The 23,320-nt window shown below is 37.4% G+C and overlaps 2 protein-coding genes and 1 long non-coding RNA gene across 3 annotated transcripts in view; 1 reads left to right on the forward strand and 2 right to left on the reverse strand.

The window, feature by feature from the left end:
• cacna2d3 (calcium channel, voltage dependent, alpha2/delta subunit 3) overlaps positions 1–9,251 on the forward strand; it is a 41,314-nt gene extending 32,063 nt beyond the window's left edge. The window contains exons 23-38 of the mRNA XM_083533875.1: positions 481–578; positions 972–1,065; positions 1,751–1,846; positions 2,044–2,165; positions 2,399–2,476; positions 2,692–2,753; positions 2,964–3,008; positions 3,409–3,471; positions 3,703–3,773; positions 4,034–4,109; positions 4,427–4,467; positions 4,573–4,628; positions 4,781–4,898; positions 7,122–7,236; positions 8,231–8,311; positions 8,498–9,251. Of these exons, the coding sequence (XP_083390001.1) occupies positions 481–578; positions 972–1,065; positions 1,751–1,846; positions 2,044–2,165; positions 2,399–2,476; positions 2,692–2,753; positions 2,964–3,008; positions 3,409–3,471; positions 3,703–3,773; positions 4,034–4,109; positions 4,427–4,467; positions 4,573–4,628; positions 4,781–4,898; positions 7,122–7,236; positions 8,231–8,311; positions 8,498–8,590 (1,309 nt within the window). The 3' untranslated portion in view covers positions 8,591–9,251. The remainder of the gene's footprint in view (positions 1–480; positions 579–971; positions 1,066–1,750; positions 1,847–2,043; positions 2,166–2,398; positions 2,477–2,691; positions 2,754–2,963; positions 3,009–3,408; positions 3,472–3,702; positions 3,774–4,033; positions 4,110–4,426; positions 4,468–4,572; positions 4,629–4,780; positions 4,899–7,121; positions 7,237–8,230; positions 8,312–8,497) is intronic.
• A 609-nt stretch (positions 9,252–9,860) lies between these two features.
• Positions 9,861–23,320, reverse strand: part of LOC310721823 (uncharacterized protein) — a 34,351-nt gene continuing 20,891 nt past the window's right edge. Inside the window, exons 8-18 of the mRNA XM_083533823.1 lie at positions 15,565–15,618; positions 14,540–14,581; positions 14,193–14,252; positions 13,860–13,904; positions 13,257–13,337; positions 13,153–13,171; positions 13,021–13,049; positions 12,880–12,911; positions 12,725–12,791; positions 11,544–11,584; positions 9,861–11,384 (exon numbers count right to left, since the gene is read on the reverse strand). Of these exons, the coding sequence (XP_083389949.1) occupies positions 11,343–11,384; positions 11,544–11,584; positions 12,725–12,791; positions 12,880–12,911; positions 13,021–13,049; positions 13,153–13,171; positions 13,257–13,337; positions 13,860–13,904; positions 14,193–14,252; positions 14,540–14,581; positions 15,565–15,618 (512 nt within the window). The 3' untranslated portion in view covers positions 9,861–11,342. The remainder of the gene's footprint in view (positions 11,385–11,543; positions 11,585–12,724; positions 12,792–12,879; positions 12,912–13,020; positions 13,050–13,152; positions 13,172–13,256; positions 13,338–13,859; positions 13,905–14,192; positions 14,253–14,539; positions 14,582–15,564; positions 15,619–23,320) is intronic.
• LOC310721843 lies at positions 16,718–18,014 on the reverse strand. Its single transcript, XR_014532205.1, has 4 exons — positions 17,847–18,014; positions 17,337–17,630; positions 16,859–17,179; positions 16,718–16,778 (listed from the first exon to the last, which is right to left on the reverse strand). It is a non-coding gene; the product is annotated as an uncharacterized lncRNA (long non-coding RNA).

A 23,320-nucleotide genomic window follows, 5' to 3' on the forward strand; every position in this document is an offset into this window, starting at 1 on the left:
AGAAGCGAAATTCGCTAGACAAGATTAGGGTTGTCTAATATTTCAATTGACTAGCAGGTTACATTACATTATTAACTATCATAATGGTTAGCAAGAAAACATTTGCTAGCAATCTTGCAAATATTAAGCTAACTGTACCAGTTATGTAAAGCAATATGGTCAGGTGGAGGATTAGGTGATCTGATTTAACGTCTGCACCAACTCGATTTAACTTCTCAAACTCCTGAAGGACCTCCAGCACTGCAGTGTTAGCTAACGAGTGTATTAAACACACACTCACAGCGGTTTGTCCTTCACCATGAAGAGAGTGAGGATGTTACTGTCCTTCTATTGTTCCCGTGTGTTTTTATGTGAGGTGATTAATTACTCAGTTGTAAAGGTGCCCGGTCACTTTCATTGTCACAGAGTCTGATTTAGATTTTCGCCTCCAATGTTTTTTTTGCTGGAGCTGTAAGACACGCTAAAGTTTGCTGTCTGCAGGACGTACTGCAACACCGACGAGCATCACGAGCATCGCTACCTCTCGCAGGTTCAGGCCATCAAACTCTACCTGACTGGCCGCAAACCACATCTCAAGTGTGAGACCACAAACCAAAACTGCTTAAAGCCTGTGTGTGTGTGTGTGTGTGTGTGTGTGTGTGTGTGTGTGTGTGTGTGTGTGTGTGTGTGTGTGTATACCTGCATGACTTATAAAATATATTTTTATAGTAAAATGTAGTGATGTTTCAAAATGTAATAAGGAAAATAGAGAGTTTTGTCCTGAAATGCAGTAATCGTTTTATCTTGTGTTACAACAAGCTGAAAATAAAGCACTTTATAAAAACCTAAAGCTCCCTGGTCACCTGTATTATGGTGATTGTCTCTGGATACGCTGATGTCACAGAAGGTGTTTGTAATTCGCCTCAGTGATCTGTACCTCATCCTCGTTATACACTGTGTAATTTGTGAATGTCACCTCTGACTTGCCGTAGGTGACAGAGAGCTGATCCAGCAGGTTCTGTTTGATGCAGTGATCACAGCTCCGCTCAAGACCTACTGGACCGGCCTTGCTCTCAACAAGTCAGAGTAAGTCATTCTTCATGACATCTTCTCGAACACCCCTCCACTTCCTGTCTTCTTTATCACTGTTAAAGGAATAATTACACTTTCAAACGACTTCATTTTTAGTGCATTTGAGTAACGCAGTTAGTCCAAGGACAGGTCTTTCATTCTGTCCTTAACAATAAAAGATCATAAAACTGAGGAAAATTTCACCAATGTCTTTTGGAGTTTCTCTCAACTTTTTATCACTGAAGCAAACCAAAAGTGGTTTTGGGTCCTTTACAACACTCTGTAGGTTTTTTCGTAAACATACACCACACAACTCTACTCATAATTCTGGTGTTATCATAACCTCTCTGACAGGACGGAACCAAAAGATTTACAGATTCATTTATACATATACACATTTTACTGAATAATTTATAAACACATTCTACAGAAATACAGTTGACAAGTTCAACATCTACGCAGGTGTCCGTTTTACATTCGGAGTCGACTGTTATTTGTAAAATATATTTAAATATTAACCCAGAATTCTAGCAGTGTATACATGAATATATCATGAAAATGTGGCCATGCAAACAAAGTTTTAGCATCATGACAAAGTTCATTTGTTGCAACAATATCAAATGTAATTAAAGCCTTTGGTTTTAAACTTCATCATTTTAAATGAATTCTATGAATTTGTGTTTTTTCCCCTCACACTCAGAAATCCTGATAAAGGAGTGGAGATCGCTTTCCTCGGCACTCGCACTGGTCTCTCCAGAACCAACCTGTTTGTCGTCCCAGAGCAGCTGACCAATCAGTGAGTTAAACCAAACCATAAGCAGCCAATCAGAAAACAGATTGCTGTTTAGAATTTGTCCAGATAATGAACTATTTAGTGTAGATGATGGAGATATCATTAAAGTTAATATTAAAATGGTGTGTGTGTGTGTGTGTGTGTGTGTGTGTGTGTGTGTGTGTGTGTGTGTGTGTGTGTGTGTGTGTGTGTGTATGAAGGAATCTGCTGAGGGGGGAGGATAACGAGGGCGTCTTTAATGCGGATCACTTTCCCCTGTGGTATAAGAGAGCGGCTGAGCAAGTACCCGGAACATTTGTCTACTCCATTCCTTTTAGTGCAGGTAGGACACACACACACACACACACACACACACACACACACACACACACACACACACACACACACACACACACACACACACACACAGAGTAATCTGGTTCCACCTAGTGTTTGGAAAGGAAATTGAGTATGATTCTTATGTTTATTTCTCATAATGGTTTGTGTAATGTAGTGTGTGTGTGTGTGTGTGTGTGTGTGTGTGTGTGTGTGTGTGTGTGTGTGTGTGTGTTTTAGCACAGGATAATAAAAGTGTGGTATTAGCCAGCACTGCTATCCAGCTCCAGGATGACAGGAAGTCTCCTATAGTGGCCTGTAAGTGATTTTTTTTTACATTTTATAATGACTTTATATGGGCATCATATGAACTTCATATAAGCTTCATAATTACTTCATACACACTTCATAATGATTTCACATACAATTTTAACATTAGATTTTATTTTATAAATGTTTAAATTGTAATTAAATAATTAGGTTTGAGGTAAATTTGAGGATAATATTTGTGATATTTGTATGTGCTCACACAGCTGTTGGGATTCAGATGAAACTGGAATTCTTTCAGAGGAAGTTTTGGACAGCGAGTCGACAGGTGAGATGTTAAAAACTAAATGCTCGTTCGTACTCGTGAAGCTCTCGGGATCTGATTATAGCAGGCATGACTCATTACCACAGAATATTACAGACTGTATTACAGATTATTAACATTAATATTCACTGAAAAGTGGAACAGTGTACAGTGAAGGTGTGAAGATGCTGAGAGAAGATGAGCTTTAATCATCTGATCCTTCGTTCTTCACAGTGTAACGCCCTGGACGGGAAATGCAGCATCAGCTGTGACAATGAGGTAACCTCTCTCTCTTTCTCTCTCTCTTTCTCTCTCTCTCTCTCCCTCCTTCTCTTTTATTCAATCATCCCTCCTTTTCTGCCTCTCCTGCTCACACACACAAACACACACACACACACACACACACACACACACACACACACACACACACACACACACACACACACACACACACACACACACACACAGACAGGTGGTTTTATTCAGGTTTCACATGATGTTCACAGTGAGACAGCAGCTCACTTTTAGTCCCACTCAGATTCCTGTGTACCTCCATGAGACACTTCCTATTTGAATTTGTATTTATGCAGATCTCCCCCCCCCCCCTCTCTCTCTATCTGTATGTGTGTCTCTCTTTATCACTTTCTACTCTCTCCTCCCTCTCTCACTTTTATATCAGGATATTAAATGCTACCTTATTGACAACAACGGCATCATCCTGGTGTCTGAGGATTATTCTCAGGTTGGTCCTGGAATGAATGTCTTATTGTTTGGCACAAAATATTGGCACCCCTGCCAGCACTGAGCAAGATTTTTACAAATTTCTATGCCATATTCGCCATTATTTCTTCATCTTAACCAAACTGAGACAATGCTTATGTTTCTAGCTATTCACTCTGCTGCATATTAACATGTTTATAACAGCTGTGACTGCTTCCAAAAGGTTCTGACATCACTTCCTGTCTGTTCACAGACGAGGTTGTTCTTTGGAGAGGTGGAGGGGGCCGTCATGAACAAACTGCTCCTGATGGGCTCTTTTAAACGGTCAGAGTGCAGGCACACACACACACACACACACACACACACACACACACACACACACACACACACACACACACATACACACATCTGTATAGAGGTACATAATAGAGTATAAAGCTTACAGTTTATTAGATGATCAGTTTCAAAAAAAATGTTGTGTGTATATTATCAGATCAATTTGTTTTACTGTGTGTGTGTGTGTGTGTGTGTGTGTGTGTGTGTGTGTGTGTGTGTGTGTGTGTGTGTGTGTGTGTGTTTTGCAGGATTACTCTGTATGATTATCAGGCTCTGTGTAAGGAGTATGTAGGCAGCAGTGACAGTGCACGCACTTTACTGAATGTGAGTATGAACATGACTGTGAATATTAGTGTGGTAACGGTAATCAGCAGATCAGCTGATATTATTTTCACCAGTGGGTCTTCACCTTGTATTTCCACCACATGGTCTACATGAGAAGATCCAGTTATCAGTTCAATTCAAATAATACCATTGTGTTGTATTTGTGTCGATTACATCTCCAGCAAATACTTGATGTTCAATTTATGCAATATATAAGTTCATACATTTTAAAACATAGGGTTGGTAAAGTAATAAAAAATGATATACTGTATATAATAAAGTAATGTGAGTTTCTCGTTTTTTTTTTTTTTCTTTAGCCCTTCTCTGCTTTGAAGTGGCTCATCAGTGAAATTATCCTGTAAGTAAAGCTTCAAAATCTGCCAGTTATACGTGATGTGTAATCTTTATGTGTGTGTGTGTGTGTGTGTGTGTGTGTGTGTGTGTGTGTGTGTGTGTGTTACAGATTCCTGCTAGAGTTTAACCTCTACAGCTGGTGGAGTTGGGACTCGAGAGCAAAAGGTGATTGCGGTATTGAGTTCCTTATGGCTTTGAAGGATTAATGCAGTTTGTATAGTTATTAGGATGGATTTATGATTGTTTGTGTGTGTGTGTGTGTGTGTGTGTGTGTGTGTGTGTGTGTGTGTGTGTGTGTGTGTGTGTGTGTGTTACAGCTGACAGGGTGCACAGGAGGGCGATGATGGTGCCATGTGATATGGAGTATCCGGTGTTTGTCTCTGAGCGCACCATCAAAGAGACGGCTGGCAGCATCGACTGCGACGGATGTCTCAGGTGTGTGTGTGTATGTATGTGTGTGTGTGTGTGTGTGTGTGTGTGTGTGTGTGTGTGTGTGTGTGTGTATGTGTGTGTGTGTGTTTTCATTGATGTAATTTGCATTGCAGAAATTTTGGTGAAGTACAGCTCATTCTTTTCCCCCAGTGTGTGGTTGAGGTTGAGATTGAGAATAGGATTATGGTTTATGGTTATTCTGCTTAACCCAACTCTGTGTGTGTGTGTGTGTGTGTGTGTGTGTGTGTGTGTGTGTGTGTGTGTGTGTGTGTGTGTGTGTGTGTTAGAGAGAAAGTGAGAGACCTAACAGAGACCATGCTGTATCATTAATAGTTAAGATGCAACACCTTTACCATAATGAACTATCTCTCTCTCTCTCTCTCTCTCTCTCTCTCTCTTTTGGTCAAGCTAAAATGGCAATATACCTGAGCAGAAAAAACAAAATGGTTCAAAACACTGACTGTGATGCCATTAGAATCTTCTCCAGACTTACAAAATCCAGGATTGTTGTTGATTTTAACTTTTACAAGAGTATGGGGGATCTGAAGATGTTTGAGACTGTGTGGTGTTGTGGAGAAGCTCTTTGTTTCTTAAGTGAAAAAGAATTGTACTCTGCACCAGAGCTCGGCTAAACGTTTATACCCACCCCCATTTTTTTAACTGTCATTTGTCTTGTTTTATTGATGTCCATTTAATGTTATTTATTTATTTATTTATTTTATTTTTGACTATTCATCTATTTATTTGACTTTTATTACCTGATGCCATCCAGTGATGTGATATCTTGCACTAGTGTAGTAGCTGCTTGGTTGGTGGGAACTGGCCGTGAGACGTGTAGCATAGAGTTACGTCTTGCAGTTTCTTAGTGTGAAATGAGCTGCTGATGAAGAGTGTCTGTGGTTTCAGTTAAGAGTTGAAATGTTAATGTGGGTAATAACTTGCACTTCGAGCTCTCAGTTCCTTTCACAACGATGTCTCACAATACAGGCTTTCTGAGTCAAACATAAGTACACACACCCATACACATTCTAACGCATGCAGGCACACACATACACACGCGCACACACACGCATACGTTTTTTTTCTTTTTATATTTCTGCACATTTCTTTTCTTTGCTGCTGTAACAGGAATTTCCCCCCTGTGGGACGAATAAAGGTATATCTTATTTTATCTATACACATTCTCACACATTCATTGTCACACATATACTCACACACACACACACACACACACACATGCACATTCTCACGCATGCATGCACACACATATACTCACACACACACACACATATGCACATTCTCACGCATGCATGCACACACATATATACACACATGTATACATAGTCTCTCGCACAAAAGAGAGCCCTGGGTTTATTGAGACGCAGAGAGACGTGCACATGTAAGCACCGAGACGTGAAGTGCTGCACCGTTTCTGGGAGAAAACGCTCTTATCAGAACCTTGAAGGTTGTTTGGGTTGTCATCCTGATGTGCTGTTTTAATAAAAGAGTGTTCAGTGATTATAAAGAGGTGCAGCACACATTCAGGAACAGCATGGACCAACTTACATCTGAGAAGTACTTCTTCTGTAATATCTTCTGTTTTACTCTGTAACACTTTATTTCTTTACTAAGTTAATGGATATAAAAATACACTATATGGATAAAGTATTGGGACACCTGACTTTCCCAGCCATATGTGTTCTTTTTCAAACTGGCACACAATTGCACAGGTGTATTTGGATGCATTAGCATTAAATTTTCCCTTCACGTGAACTGGGAGACCAAACCTGTTCCTGCATGACAATACCCCTGTGAACAAATCAAACTCCATGAAGATATGCTTTGCATGGGTTGGAGTGAAAGATCTTCTTCTATAGAGCTCTAAACTCAACCCCTATTAAACACCTTTTTAAATTGGAACGCTGACTGCACCCCAGGCCTGATCAAGTCACCAATTTGTGCTCAAGATTTGCAAGGACGAGTGTAAAATAAAAAAAAAGGGGAGTGTGAGGATATATTTTGTTAAGATGAAATGTTGGAAAGTAACGAGTATGTGCCTCTTGGGTCCTCGGTCTCTATGTCTCTCTTTTTGTCCTTTTGGAGGTGTTAGATCAGTGGTTAAATTGTCTTCTGATTGCCATTTGCAACTGTTGGACCCTTCACCAAGGCCCCTAACTATGATCTGCTCGGTATAAATGATATCACTTTTCTATCTTTTTCTTTCAGGACGTTTGTGATACAGCAGATCCCCAGCAGTAACCTCTTCATGGTCGTTGTAGAGAACAAGTGTGACTGTAGCTCTACCCCTCCTGTTTCCATGGAGCCCGTCGAGATCATTTATATCCTTCACAACTTATCAGCAGCATTCAGCTCGACATTATTCATATTTTCAGCGTGTCCCTGAAGCCACAATCAACACGCTTTGTCCAAAAATACAGAAAAGATCCACTAATTGGTAACTTTTTCAGCAAAAACAGCTCAGTGACACGTGTAGGAAAAAGATTAAGGACAACGTAGCTAAAACAAACTCAGGTTGATTTTGTGTTTATATGAATAGAAGTGTGATTTGTAAACTCTTACCTCTGCTGTAATTAGATATACAGGAAGTCTGAGTGCTTAAGCTATTCTTAGCATGAACATGTTTTATATCTTGATTCCAACCTGAGCAGAATCAGTTCCTCACCCATCAGAAGCTATATGATGTGCAGTAGTTTTTATTTGTACAGTTGTGCAGTTGTTATTAGTTTTATTTTATTTTATGTTTTCACATACATCTCTGATTAAAACACAACAAGGTTTGGCAGTAAAATAGGAAAAAGTGCTGCATTGCACACAGAATCTGAAACAGAGGAAAGAGACAACACAATACAAACATTTTAAACAACAGAACCACAAGACACACGTTAGAATCGCAAGGTCCTGCTGAAACACTTAGAAATCCTTAGTGTCTGCTTATCTGAGTCGCTTTTCCCTGTTAGCTAAACAGGAAAGTAGCTAACTGGCTATTAAATTAGCTAGCTAGATCTTAATAATATCAGATATAATTTATTACAGCGATATCACAGGAAAAATATATGCATTCAGGTGTAAGTAGTGTTTTAATGATGAAATTGAGGTTCATTGAAAATTATGTGACCTTTTGAAGGCTGTTCTTAGCGAGCTAGCTGGTGTTAGCGGAGTTTAGACTAGCTGGTGTTAGAAATGATATTCAAGCTCTGTTATATATCTGTCTTTTTTTAGAAATGAAAAATAACACACACACACACACACACACACACACACACACACACACACACAGTGTGTGAAAGTTTATATGCTTTAACCTCTAAACACACAATGAGTCCCTGAAGTGTGAGATGCTAAAATTTCAGAAGGATCGTAAACGTCCTGATTCCTGTCACCCCTTCCATTCTGAGGTATGGAATCTTGTGTAGTATTTTTTTCTATTTTGTTATTGCAACACTTTTCTTAATTGACCAAATGTTGGTGCACACAAAGCCTGAGCATGTGAAATGTGTGTGTGTGTGTGTGTGTGTGTGTGTGTGTGTGTGTGTGTGTGTGTGTGTGTGTGTGTGTGTGTGTGTGTGTGTGTGTCCATGCAGGAAAACGCCATGGAGTGTGGCTCAGCCGCGGGCCTTACTCCCACGCTAACTGCCGCTCTGATTCCCCTCCTGATCATCCTCATTTCCAGGTGACGCCTGATGTGACCTTCGACCTTCCAGCCATTCAAAAGGATCATCCTCGCTAACAGCTAATGCTAAATGGGGGGGGGGGGGGTGAAAACTAAAACAACAGTTCAAATGCAGCTTGCTGACAGAAACAATAAAACAAATTTTTAGGACTTAAGAAAATTAAACCTGCTGACACTTTAAAGGTTCAGTGACCTTTATATGACCTTTGAGAAAGTCTGGGTGTAAGGGGAGTGTTGGGGAAAAAGTGGCATGACACAAATGCTAGGAGGGCCTTTCTTAGACTTCATTCTAATGAGATCTTGAAAAAAATCCAGTTCGTATAGTGTGTGTATAGACGTTGCTTTTAATAAATCCAAACTAGCCCTGTGCTGTGGCAGCCATTTTGCTAGCTAGCAGCCTGCTGCCAAATTAGCAGTTTATAAGCAGCACAAGGACGCTAAACATGGCTAACTTTCTGCTGTATTACATGACCCATTTATTTGAATTTTAGATTTAGGTGTAAACGGTTTCTAAGCATTACATTTAATGTATGCTGACGGTAACAGACTCGCAGCTGAAGGATGCCTTTTGTTTGCTCTGGTTTGGGATAAAAATAATAATATGTACTTGTGAATTTGTGAAATAGCGTTTGGGACACGACCATGTGGAGGTTTTGTTCTGAATCTGAGCCATGATTCCCGGGTCATGTGGGACACGAGCACGCTTATAACGAATCACTGCTTTTTGTTCTTTCAAAATGTAATTATCCACTGTTTCTGGGCAACTGAAAAAAAAAAAGTCGGATTCATTCCCATTCGTCTGCCCGTGAAAATATTTTATTTGATTAATTGAAATAAACATGCATGAAGTGAGAAAACTGTATGAGATATCCTACAGAACAATGATTTTTAATTATGATGAATTGCACAAGAATGCCTGCGTTAAATAAAAAACTAAAGAAAATGTCTTTTAAATGATTCAAACTTTACCTCAAAAAGAAACAAAGCCATTTATTGTAAATAAAAGCATATTTTCCATCAGCGGTCTGATATTTGGTCTTCATTTGGGGATTTATTTTTTTTGGGGGGGGGTATCTTGAAGTCTTGATGGGTGCAGATGAATCACTGAGGCAAAATGCGCTTTTGTGAGATCAAATAAATGAAAATAAATGAAAGTAACATTATTAGATGAATTAAAGTAAAAAGTATTAAAATGAACAAACAAATACGCAGCTAATCAAACAACTCACAAACAAACAAATAAAAAATGGAAAATATATTGAATAAAAACAGTGTCAAAATCAAATAAAATTTTATTTGTCGCATACATACAGAGTACAATATGCAGTGAAATGCTTTTTATGTTTGTCCGGCATTTGAGCATAAAATGAATAGAATTAAGGATTAAAAAAAAAAAAAAGGTAGATAAATAAAAATGATAAAATATGTTTCAGGACAGCGTATGTGCTGTGGTGTTATAGTTCACACAGAAAATGTCACTTTGTCACTTGTTTTTTTAAACCAGACTTTTGTTGTTATGTTTCAGATGGTGCACATGAAACTGTTTTATTTGTCACACACCACATAGCTGTTTACATTCCCACCGTTTGATAAGGTTTATAAAAAAGTAATAAGGAACAGAAATAACAAGGAGAAACGAGAGTGCTTGTCACACTGATGTCATCGAAATTGTGTGTCACAGAGTGCTAAAGTGCGTTTTCCATGTAAATGTGATTGTTAACGGGGATGGGTCAGTGTGTATGTGCCCATGTGAACCAGTCAAATGAAAGCAGAAGCACAACATATTTCACAACACATTTCTGTATTTTTTAAAATAACAACTTTCAGAACCATGACTCAGGACCGCAGTCCTGCTAAAGGACCTCAGGACTCAGGACCTGCTAAAAACACTCTGTGTATATCATTATGTTCTTTATGTATATTTATAGAGCTTTATTAGATCCAAACTCTGGTATTTTATCAGATCATTCTACTGTTTAGATAACTTCTAACTTCAAGTTTAAAAACAACCAAAAGCCCCTCAGTGCAGTTCAGGTCACATGAACAGGGACCAATATTATGTTCAGACTCCATTTAATAAGAGTAAAAGAAATTATATAAATGGACCAGAACTACTGCCTCCAGTCAGCTGTAGCAGTGGGCGTGGCTTAGCTACAGGTTTTGCACTGAAAGAAGGAGTCTGGAAGGGAGCTGATGAAGAATGCCTGGACCTCGTTAGCTAACGTATTTATGTTGTTTAGTCATTCATTAGAGAGCTGAGAGTTTTTCTGACTGAATGTTCAGCTTTGATGTTGCATTGTTTTGGTTTCTTTGCACAAGTCAACAAACAAAAAAACAAGAAATTTATGAAAATAGAATTATGTAGGAACTGTTAAACATGATTAAGCAGATGAAATATGGTTAAGAAGATTAACAGAGGTTAAGGAAACTGAAATGGTGCTGCTACTGCTGTTTGTAGCTTGACCACACAAGCTCACATCTCTTTCTGTATCTCTGAGACTGAGTAGGCCTGAGAGTCTGTGTACTTTTTCGTGGCTTTCTCTACTTCCTGCAACAGCTACTCACTTGCCAAACCACTGCTTTGTCTTAGCATTTCTCACAGGACCACACAGCAGTCAGTTTTATTTACAGATCCAAAGCAGAGTATTAAAATAAGCCATGCACTGCATGAAAATAAAAGCAATAAAAGAAAGCTATAATTTGCATCAGTGCATCTGCAGCTGGCTGTACACTTCATTTTTGTTTTTGTTGACCACCTAAATGTCAGCGATGGTGCAGTACATGTGATACACATCGTCCTGAAAGCATCCAAACAAAACAGTACCATGTCAGCAATTGTCTAATAAAACCAGACTGTTTTGTAAAACTGTTGCTAAGAAAGCAATGAAATGCTGTAATATTCAAACCCCAAAGAAGTGCAACACTTTATCCAGTTTGCATTAAAAACTGTTGCTCACCTCTTTTTGCTTAGAATCTTCTTTTGTGTCTCTGCCGGTGTCTGAAAATTCACATTATTTGGAAGGTTAATGTCATCTTATAGTAACATGTACGTAATATCAAATGATTCACAAAGGTATTTTTTTGGCTACACGACCCTCTTCAATGAGCTACTATACCAACCCTAACCCTATAATTTAACCCTCATCTGAAAGTTAAAGCATAATGATATGCAAGTGCAATTAAATGCACGAATCTTTTAAATCGTTTGCATATTTGTCATCTGGTTTCTGAAATTTGGGATTTGAATGTGGGAGTTTTTTGAGAAAAATTGTCATGAAACTAGAGCATTGGTGATCAGACTGTACATGTAGTTTTGTACAATTTCTATGTCTGATTGACTGGTATTAGGTTTTTTATGTTACCTGTGAAATCTTTTATCCAATCAAAGTAAAGCCTTGTGTTCCTCAAGGCTCAGTTCAAAGCCCACTCCTTATCTTGATATATGCAGGAACAATAATAATTAATTAACCCTCATTAACTATTATTCTCACACTAATATGTTGACACAGTTGTGGTTGCAGCTGAGTAACAAACACCAGTTGAATAACTCTTAAGAAATTTTGTAATGGATGTGGAGTCACTTTCTTTCTGAAGGAAAAAAAAACAGTATTTTGCCACATTTAATGTACAGTTGATTACTGTGACTCAAAAGCGTTCTCATTGTTGTCACATCTTGTTAGGAAGTGCAGCAATGGCTGATTGAATTACTTCTCACTATGAAAACCAGGTTACAAAGAAACAAAGCCCTTTATCCATGTGCCAGCGACTGCTTGATGTATAATCATTATCTTTCTGACTTGAAACTTTTTGTTGGTTTATTTAACACCACAGTCAAACCATTGCGTGCCTCACAGTTTTTTTTTACCCGAATTTTCTCACAATTTTTTTCTACCCTACTTCCTTATTTAAAAAAAAAACATCTTTTATTTTTGCTACAGTTCAATTTAATTTATTTTTATCTGTATACTGCTTTTAATGTTGGACATGGTCTCAAAGCAGCTTTACACAGGTAATGTGGTATAAAAGAATGAATAAGAATAAGTGTACATAAGTGTATGTTTGTCCCTCACGTTTCCTCAATCTATGTGTTTTAAAGCAGTTTATGTGTTTGTGAATGAGTTTGTGCTGCATAATTTACCCAAAGACAGGGATGGTAAAAGTACTGAGCTGATCACAGTATAAGGTCCAGCAGCTTCTGAATTGGACTAAACATCGGAGAAAATTCATTTTTTACCCAAGAATCTATTTTAGCTGATGCATGATTACTATAATAATGACATAAATGCTACTTACTGTGTTCATATTCAGCATTGAAAGCATGCCTCCTGGGGAAAAAGAAATAAATCAATACTGAATATTTACCCAGGCTCAATAGAAAATAGTTTGTACTGTATTTTGGAATTTTCTAGACAAGAAAGAAATTGATAAACGCACCCTGATCATCACTGGTCAAATAATTATGTCTTAGAGGGAAATAAAAGCCATAGAAACACCGTTAGTTGCTTCAAACAGTTAAACCCTGTGTGTAAACTGATATTATTAATTTGAACACAATACATTTCTAACCTCTTAACTTTCTGTTTTCCTAAAAAAAAAGGGAAAAAAAAGACCAATTAATATCCTATTTACCTACACAATAGTGAAACTGGAAAATGAATCTAAAGTCTTACTGATGAACATGCAGAGAGAGATGCTGATCAGTCCAGCCAGTACAACACCGACGACTGGAGGCAAAAGGACAATCAGTGATCCTGAAAAAAAATCACATTATTATTTATAGTTTATATGGTTGCTGTGTACAGTGAAGAATAAATCACTATCATGCTGTTACAGGGATATAATTGATGTAATGTAATGACATTTTTGCCGTTTGCCAGATGTATTAATCCATAGCGAATTATAATGTTGTTTTTTTTATACAACTGATCAGTTGAAGGTTAATGGCTTGCACAGGTGCTCAGCAGTGGTAAGTTGGTGATGCTGGGATTTGCTCTCACAACCTCCACAAAGTCCAACACAGTAAACACTGAGCTACCACTATAAAAGCATGTCTGTTTCATTGGCTAAACATGGCCAGATTATTAATATGTAGCTATGTCATAAACAAATGTGAATTGTTAGTCACTTATTGTTGGGCAGTCTGTGGTGTCTACATCAGAACCAGGAAATTCAGATGAACATACAGAGAGAATTACCATTAATATACAATAAAAAGGGAATCGTGAAAGTGAAGATTCTTATTTCTTAAGTGATGGCTGAAGAAATGAACTAACCTCTGAGAGAAGTTCTGTGTCCGGCTGATGAAGTAATGGATAAGTCTAACAAAATAAAAAGCAAATACATGTAAAAAAACAAACAAAAAAAACTTATAAAAACACAATAATTATTCATCATATCTGCAGAAATTACACTGGAAAATACTACAATACTGAATGTATTAAAATGCACATATATTACCAAATATATAACTTAAAATTTAACCTGATTGTGTTTATATTATATAAAAACTGTACAAATTTAGTGTATTGCAGAAAGTGTGTGTATGTGTGTGTGTGTGTGTGTGTGTGTGTGTGTGTGTGTGTGTGCCTGAAGACTTAATAACTCACTGTAAGCAGTAGTGGTTAGGCTTTGATTATGATGATCAGGTGTAACTGTGGCACTCATAGCTACAGGAGAGAATTTTAAGGGTATAATTGATATAATTGTAATAAATTAATAGACATTCTCATAATGCTGGTGACAAAATTAACACTATACAGTGTGTGTGTGTGTGTGTGTGTGTGTGTGTGTGTGTGTGTGTGTGTGTGTGTGTGTGTGTGTGTGTAAACTTAAATGATTTGCAGTAACTGTTACATGAATGTAATTTTCAGTGAGAGATGTAAATTAAGGCTGATTGTGTTTAAAATGTTGGATATAATTTCTCATGTTCAGAACTACTACACAATAAACTTACTAATGGTTGTGTATCTTGTGGTGATTGGTTGAGTTGAAAGACCTGAAGAAGCAAGAAAGAAAAGACCTTAAAGTCCACCAGGATCTCTAATAGTTTTTATGAATTTTTCTTGATAGAACATTTTTGTCAATTGTAAGAATATTTACATCAATGTTTCTATAAATACAGATTTTGTTCTAGAAAAATGATTAAAAAAAATGTAACAATAATGATGTTCAGAAAGGCGTATAGTAATGTGTTTTGTTAACTGGGTAAATTCCTGAATACTCAGATACAGGTCTGTGTTTATGTACTAAAATGTGAACATGAGAGAGTTCTTTTTTTTAAAGAACATTTTAGGACGGATCCCAATCAAGAAGATGTTAAAAACAAAGGCTAAAAATAAACAGTGTAGGTTCCTAAATGTGAGATTAATAATATACAGGCAGTCTCTTATTTAGGATGGAGACGCGTTCCTATGACCCCAATGTAACTTGAAATTACCTTAAATTAAGACATGGCCAATCTACCCAGGAGTCTTAAAGCATAGTGATCAGTATGTGGAAGTTTACTGTAATTAGTTATTAATTTAACAAATTACACTACATCATTCAGCAAAACAAAGTAATTTACAGTACCGTACTCTATAAACTATACAGTATATACATATGTGACAGCGGCGCATGGACGGGCGCAAAAATTGGGCTTTTAATCATCAAAAACACAGAGAAAATGATGTGCTCTAACACCAAAACAACTGAACCCTGTGGAGAGTACGGCATCTCTCATTTCAAATCTGAAAACCAAAATGTTTTTACTATTTTAGTTTCTTATTAATATTGATATCGTCAATTTTGTCGTAATGCAACATATAAAAATGGACAAACGATCATAACTCTGAGAGACGACCTGTTTTAGAATGATGTTAATTTGAAGGGATTCTGCTGATTGTTTGTTCAAAAAGGAAAAATTGTGTTACTTACACTAATATAAATAACCCAAGTAAAATTAAAACATGTCTAACTGAATGAACATGAATGTCTGACCTGCAGTGGATTTCTCTGGAGTGATGAACAGCTTTGTTGTTTCAGGAAGTAAATCTGAAATGCAAAGTGAATAAAAATGTAAGTAATGAAGATACATCAGATTTATTATAAATTCAGTTAAAGCAGTCAGTAATAAAGATGATGTTGTATATGTGTAGATGTAGTGTAGAGCGTAATCAGCACTGTGACTGGAGCTCAGAGAGAGTGAGGAGAAGGAGTGTGAACAGAGGTCTTCAACATTCTCATAATGGTGATAAAACATCATTCCAGCCCTATACAGTACTGTGTGTGTGTGTGTGTGTGTGTGTGTGTGTGTGTGTGTGTGTGTGTGTGTGTGTGTGTGTGTGTGTGTGTGTGTGTGAACTTGAATGATTTGCAGTAACTGTTACATGAATGTAATTTTCAGTGAGAGATGTAAATTAAGGCTGATTGTGTTTACATTGTTGTATATAATTTCTCATGGTCAGAACTACTACACAATAAACTTACTAGTGGTTGTGTATCTTGTGGTGTGTGGGTGAGTTGAAAGATCTGAAGAAGCAAGAAAGAAAAGTACACAATATTATAATAAAAGTCATTTATTATTTTAAATGAGTAAACAGAGGGAGATGGAGAAATAAACGGAGCTGCTGTAGGAGTCTCTGTAGTGATGGATGCTGATGTTACAGTACAGAAACAATACAAACACAATAAACAATAATCACAGCTTATTTCACGACTCTTTACTGACTGTAGACGATGAAACACATCATTTCTCTGTGCTATAAACACACACACCTCCTTCCCAGAGTTTCTCTTATGAGAGGATATTTTTTTATAAGGCTAAGGATTTTCTCCAGTGTAGAGATCACACCTAAAACCAGCAGTTACTGATTCTGACTCTGGAATTTCACATACAAATCTGAATTCATCAGACTGATGATTATAACTGACTTTTAATATTGGTTTCTGATCTGCAAAAAAAAAAATAAAAAAATACCTATATAAGTGCACAGGTAGGATCTTAGAAAGTTAAAAGTAAATTCATTCATAATTGTGATATTCAGAACGTCACACATTCCTTTTTATTTTATCCTCTAGATGTGTGAGCTTTGGGAACTGAACTGCTGTTAACAAAAAATTTTATAAAAACAGCAGCGAATAAAATAAACTGAACTCACATGCAGTAGATTTCTCAGTGGTGATGGACGGCTGTGTTGGTGAAGGAAAGAAACCTGATGAAAAATAAATGTAAAAAAGTTCAATTACAATTAAAAGTTACAAAATGAAGATCATGTGATTGAGTGTAACTTACGCATCAGACTGTATTTATCACTCATTAGAGAGCGAGCAGTGAGATCAGAGATCAGTGAATAATCACAGCTCATTTCACGACTCTTTACTGACTGTAGACGATGAAACACTTCATTTCTCTGTGCTATAAACATACACACTTCCTTCCCAGAGTTTCTCTTTTTGAAAGGAGATGTTTGTATTGGAAAAGGCTGAGGATTTTCTCCAGTGTAGAGATCACACCTAAAACCAGCAGTTACTGATTCTGACTCTGGTATTTCACATACAAATCTGAATTCATCAGACTGATGATCATAAACAACACTTAGTTTTGGTTTTTGACCTGCAGAGAAATGGAAAAAAGATCAAATATAAATATATAAATAAATAAGATTACAGAAAGAGGTTAATTGATAAAGACATGTCTGTAGTGTAAATAATGTTATATGTGAAATACAAACAGGATTTTATACAAACATCAACTGTAATAAAGCACTTACTCTGCACTGTGACTGGAGCTGGGAGAGAGTGAGGAGAAGGAGTACGAACAGAATTATCCAAAGCGTAGTAACATATGATATTAAATGTTCCAGGAGACCTGCGTCGTGTCCACATGATCAGTTCAGAACCAGTAAGTGAGAGTCGACATGATGGAGAGAGTTTTATATTTGTTCTGTCTCTCTCTGGGTAAAAATAACACTGAGACACTTTAACATTGTGTGGAGCAGCACAGTGAAGCTGCACTGATCCTCTCTGTGTGATAACTTCAGGATACACATGCAGCTGAGGAACATCTACACACACACACACACACACACACACACACACACACACACACACACACACACACACACACACACACACACACACACACCACCAAACCATGTAGTTACTACACCTACTGAACAGAACTGCTTTCTTTATAATATTTCTAAGAATCTGTAGAATTACTTTTTAAACATCTACAAATAATAAATCTCTCCTCTCACAACACCACAATAACAACTCACTTTGAGAGTAAATGTCCAGAATCAGATGGAAGAACAGCAGGAGGACCAGCAGTGCCATTTCACAGCCACTGGATGAACTGAAAGCATCATAACTCTTGTCTCAAAAGTAAATGAATCAGGAAGCAGCTCAAGTAAACCACAGGAGAACCACAGTCTAGTGTTTAACGCCCAACTGTAACCTACTGTCTGATTCACACAAAATCAGATGGAAGAAGAACAGGAAGGTGAGCATCACCATTTCACAGCCACTGGAATAAATGAACGCATCGAAACTCTCTTCTTAAAATACCAGAATGTAGAAACTGAACATTTTAGCTACAGGAAAACCACATAACATGCACTGAAGGTTCCAGGTAACTAAACAAAAGTAGAATATAGAATTATATTTATTATGATATATATATATATACATACTTTATTAAGATTCTCCCCCATGAACAGTGTCTTCTAAAGCTGTGATGAAATATAATAAAATGAGTGCAGATTGTCACTGCACAACATGTAGGATGTTGGAATCACATGGAAATGTATTATATGTGTCTTGTTCATGTGTATTTAATATTTCTACATGCAGTACTGTGATGGTGGGGGTCTGGTCCAGATTAAGATATGAATAAGAAGGAGGCAAACCGGCAGGTAATGTGTTGTAATTCTCATCTGTGTCTGATTACTGCCACACAAACCAACAAAACACAGCACAAGCCAACTTTGCACAGATCCAGTCAGTGCCAGTGAGGAATATAAAGAGTTCAGTAACAATAACTGAGCGGAATGAACAAAGTCTCGATGACTAAAGAACTTTAATGTGTTTTAAATTTATTAGAAAACATAATAATTTCCCTTCAGTTCTGGCAGTTTGTTTGAGCAGGTGTTTATATGGTGATTCAGTGTTGATTGACTTCTGAGAAAACCGACACACTGAGAAACTGTTTTCAAATAAATTTTCCTTTAATAGTTAAATTCACTCCACATCATCACTGTACCACCTCAACAATGTACAAATTCAGTATTAAAGTGATTCACACAAAAGATTTTTTAGGAAATAGTTTAAATGAGAAGTCACTAATAATCAGATTAATTACAGAGATCATTTCTCCTGTTCAGTGTCCATCATTCAGAAGAAGTTGAAACGAGCTGGGTTTCGTCTTAAAGCTGCTGAGGGGAGAATGTGTACATCACCTCTGTGTAAACCTCATCACTGTCTGCTGTGGAACCACACACACACACACACACACACACACACACACACACACACACACACACACACACACACACACACACACACACACCAAACCATGTAGTTACTACACCTACTGAACAGAACTGCTTTCTTTATAATATTTCTAAGAATCTGTAGAATTACTTTTTAAACATCTACAAATAATAAATCTCTCCTCTCACAACACCACAATAACAACTCACTTTGAGAGTAAATGTCCAGAATCAGATGGAAGAACAGCAGGAGGACCAGCAGTGCCATTTCACAGCCACTGGATGAACTGAAAGCATCATAACTCTTGTCTCAAAAGTAAATGAATCAGGAAGCAGCTCAAGTAAACCACAGGAGAACCACAGTCTAGTGTTTAACGCCCAACTGTAACCTACTGTCTGATTCACACACTCACTTCTGAGCACTTTACACATAAATAAGAAAAAGGACATGAACATGTTTCTTTAGTTCTGTACACATTTATCATTTTCTAAAATGTTTAAAGTTTCTGCAGTATTTTCTTGTGTCCTGTGACTCCGTCTGACTGAACTTCAGTTTCACATCACAGCACCACCTCCAGTCTCTATTTATAAAGAAAACTTAGAGCAGAACATATTTAAACCACCATAGGGAGCCAGCGAGTTCATCCATCTTCAGTAGTAACATTCCCGTAAACACCAACAGCAAAATTTATAATGTTTGGATTAAATAAAAATAAATTCTAGATTGATCATTTTCATTCATTGTGTATTGGAACACAGTTTGCTCTGAAAATAAATGTCACTGTAGTCATCTGGACATGGATCCATTCTTCTCACGTGTGACCTTCATCTGTGTGCTTCTGTAATTAATAACCAGTACAATCAGTAGAAATATTACTATATAGTATTAAATCCTAGTGTTGTTAAGCACAAAAAGACTAAATGTCACCTAATTTGTACAGTCACATTAAACTCATTTTCATCTTTGGCTGTCAGAAAAAAAATTATCCTGAAAAATAGTAGTTGTCATGTTCTTTTGATGACGTCATTAACTCTACAATATTAACGCTTTTAAACTAGGAAGAGAAATTTAATGTGGTGAATTTAATGAAGTGATACACACAGTGGCAGCATGCTCCTGGGAAATAGTGGCACGCTTAGAACATCACTCAGCCAATCACATTAGAGGACCAGAGCAAATGTTAGTATGGGGAGAAATGAAACCCTTTGCTTGCTGACCATCAATCAGTGGATAATTTTCTGGTTATTCTCGGATGCTGTTCTGTCACGATGGCAAATGAGTTCCAGACTGTAGTTTCACCCCCCGATAAAGAAAAACTGGAGCAAACTGACCAGATTTTTATATTAAAAATCCTGATTTTTAGATACAATCAGGCAAATAAGCATCAGAAATCATAAGATCAAGTCTCTTTAATAAAAGACATTACACGCTACTTCTCTATTCAATGTTTATTTCTATAGATGAAGAGAAGACATGCAAATAGATTTAAATAGACACCAAATAACTTCTAAATGCCAGTTGATTGAAGCAGGCCAGTACTAGCATAGTGCCCATGTTTATTTAACACTCATTTCTCCACTTCCTGAACTCAGGTGGTAATTTAGTCATGACACAGTGAATAACCATCAGCTCCTTTCACAGCTCTGTGACTGAGTTCTGCCCTGAGCTTCACTCAGTGTCATAGCAACAAGCCAAGTCAATTTATTTCAAATCCTAAAGCAAGATATTAAATTAAATTATGTGTCGAGGCATAAAAGACATGCGGATCAGGGATTAGATAAGTATTAATTCAGTAAAGTGTGATGTACATCAGTGTATCTGCAGCAGGCTGTACATGGCATCATTGTCTATCGTGGTCAGTTGTGTGTCAGCGACGGTGCGACAATCATTAAAATATCCTGAACACACACAATCGTCGTTCAAACCCTCTTTTGAGACGGGACTCAAACCCTTTGAGACAGATTTTCTCCTAAATTAAGATCATGTGATTGAATGTAATTTACGTATCAAACTGTATTTATCACTCATAAAGGAAGAAGTCTGGTCAGAGATCAGTGAATAATCACAGCTCACTTCACGACTCTTTACTGACTGTAGACAATTAAACAAATCATTTGATTTCATGTGCTTTAAAATTACACATCACATTCCCAGAGTTTCTCTTCTGAGCTGTTTGTATGAGATAGGGCTGAGGATTTTCTACACCTAAAACCAGCAGTTACTGACTTTATATATAAGTGCACTGCACACAGACCAGATACAACACATACACACTTTACAAGTCAACTCAATATAATAAGTACTGTACTTCAGGGGTCCAGTCATGGCAGAGTGGAACATACAGAGAGTAACAGTGACTGAGCTGAATGAGTGAAATCTTCATGGCTAATGAAATTTAAGGTGTTCACAGCCACTAGATAAAAATGAAAGCATTGAGACCCTCTCTTCTCAAAATAACCATGTAGAAGCTGAACATCTTAACCACAGGAAAACCACATGGTCTAGTGTCTAAAAGGACCCCCATCTCTGCCCTGCACTTTCCAACAAAATAAAACAGAATTTCTTACATTAATTTTGACCCTATACATAAATTGTTTAGTTCAGTGTCCTGTAAGACCTTCATGCAATATAATAATATAGTGCAAAATCATTCATGCTTAGAGTTTAGGAAGAATCGTACAGCACATAGACGAGATGCAAAAAGATACTGTGCTGGTGGGAACAAGATTAATGAGTTCTGGATGAAAAGGAGGCAAACCAGCAGGTAATGTGTAATAATTTTCACTTTTTATAATAAATAGTCAAGTCAAGTCAAGTCAAGTTTATTTGTATAGCGCTTTTCACAACAGACATTGTCTCAAAGCAGCTTTACAGAAAACAACAGTGAAGGTGAATGGTGTGCGTTTGTCCCTGATGAGCAGCCGTGGCGACAGTGGCAAGGAAAAACTCCCTTAGATGATATGAGGAAGAAACCTTGAGAGGAACCAGACTCAAAGGGGAACCCATCCACATATGGGTGACATCAAAAGTTTGGTCATAAATCTTTCAACAATACAGAACAATTTGTGATCATCATAGATCCAGCATCAGCTTCTCCATGCCAGGGCCTTTAAACACTCGGCATCTACTTCTCCATGATCATCCATAGGTCCACAATCTTCACGAGGTGGGACGTGACTGGAGCTGGCCAAACCTCAGGAAGCCTCGGGATGGGGAGAGAAAGAGAAGCAGTGGAGAGGAATTAGCGTAGCTGCTGTTCATGATATTAACAGCACAAGTTGATAATGTGCATGTGATCAGATGTTCTGGAGCACAAGGTTGTGATGTGATGTGTGTGATGTGTGTTATGTGTAGGCTTTGCTAAAAAGATATGTTTTTAATCTGCACTTAAACTGGGAGAGTGTATCTGAACCCCGAACACTGTCAGGAAGACTATTCCAGAGTTTAGGAGCTAAATGTGAAAATGCTCTACCGCCTTTAGTGGACTTTGCTATTCTAGGAACTACTAGAAGCCCAGAGTTTTGAGATCTCAGGGAGCGTGACGGATTGTAGCGTGTTAAAAGACTGGATAGATACATGGGAGCCAAACCATTTAGTGCTTTATAAGTGAGTAGCAGTAGTTTGTAGTCTATTCGAAACTTAATAGGAAGCCAATGTAGGGACGATAAGATTGGGGTTATATGATCGTATTTTCTTGACCTAGTAAGAACTCTTGCTGCGGCATTCTGAACTAACTGAAGCTTGTTTATTAATGATGCAGGACATCCACCTAGTAATGCATTACAGTAGTCTATTCTAGAGGTCATAAACGCATGGACGAGCTTCTCTGCATCAGATATAGATAACATATTTCTTAGCTTAGAAATATTTCTAAGGTGAAAGAAGGCTGTTTTTGTAACTTGATTGATGTGATTTTTAAAAGATAAGTTGCTGTCTAAAATAACTCCCAGGTCTTTTACCGTTGAACTAGTAGTTACAGAACAACCGTCTAAATGCAGGCTGAGATGCTGGAGCTTCTGTGTACTATTTTTTGGGCCGATGAGCAAAATCTCCGTTTTATCAGAATTTAATAGCAGAAAGTTATGGGTCATCCAATCTCTTATTTCTTCAACACACTCAGTTATGCGAGCTAATTGAGCTGTATTGCCTGGTTTGGATGAAATATATAGCTGGGTATCATCAGCATAACAATGGAAGCTAATTCCATGCCTTCTAATAATATTTCCTAATGGAAGCATGTATATTGTAAAAAGCAGGGGTC

The sequence above is a fragment of the Silurus aristotelis genome, assembly GCF_946808225.1.
Source record: "Silurus aristotelis genome assembly, chromosome: 28".
Lineage (NCBI taxonomy): Eukaryota > Metazoa > Chordata > Actinopteri > Siluriformes > Siluridae > Silurus > Silurus aristotelis.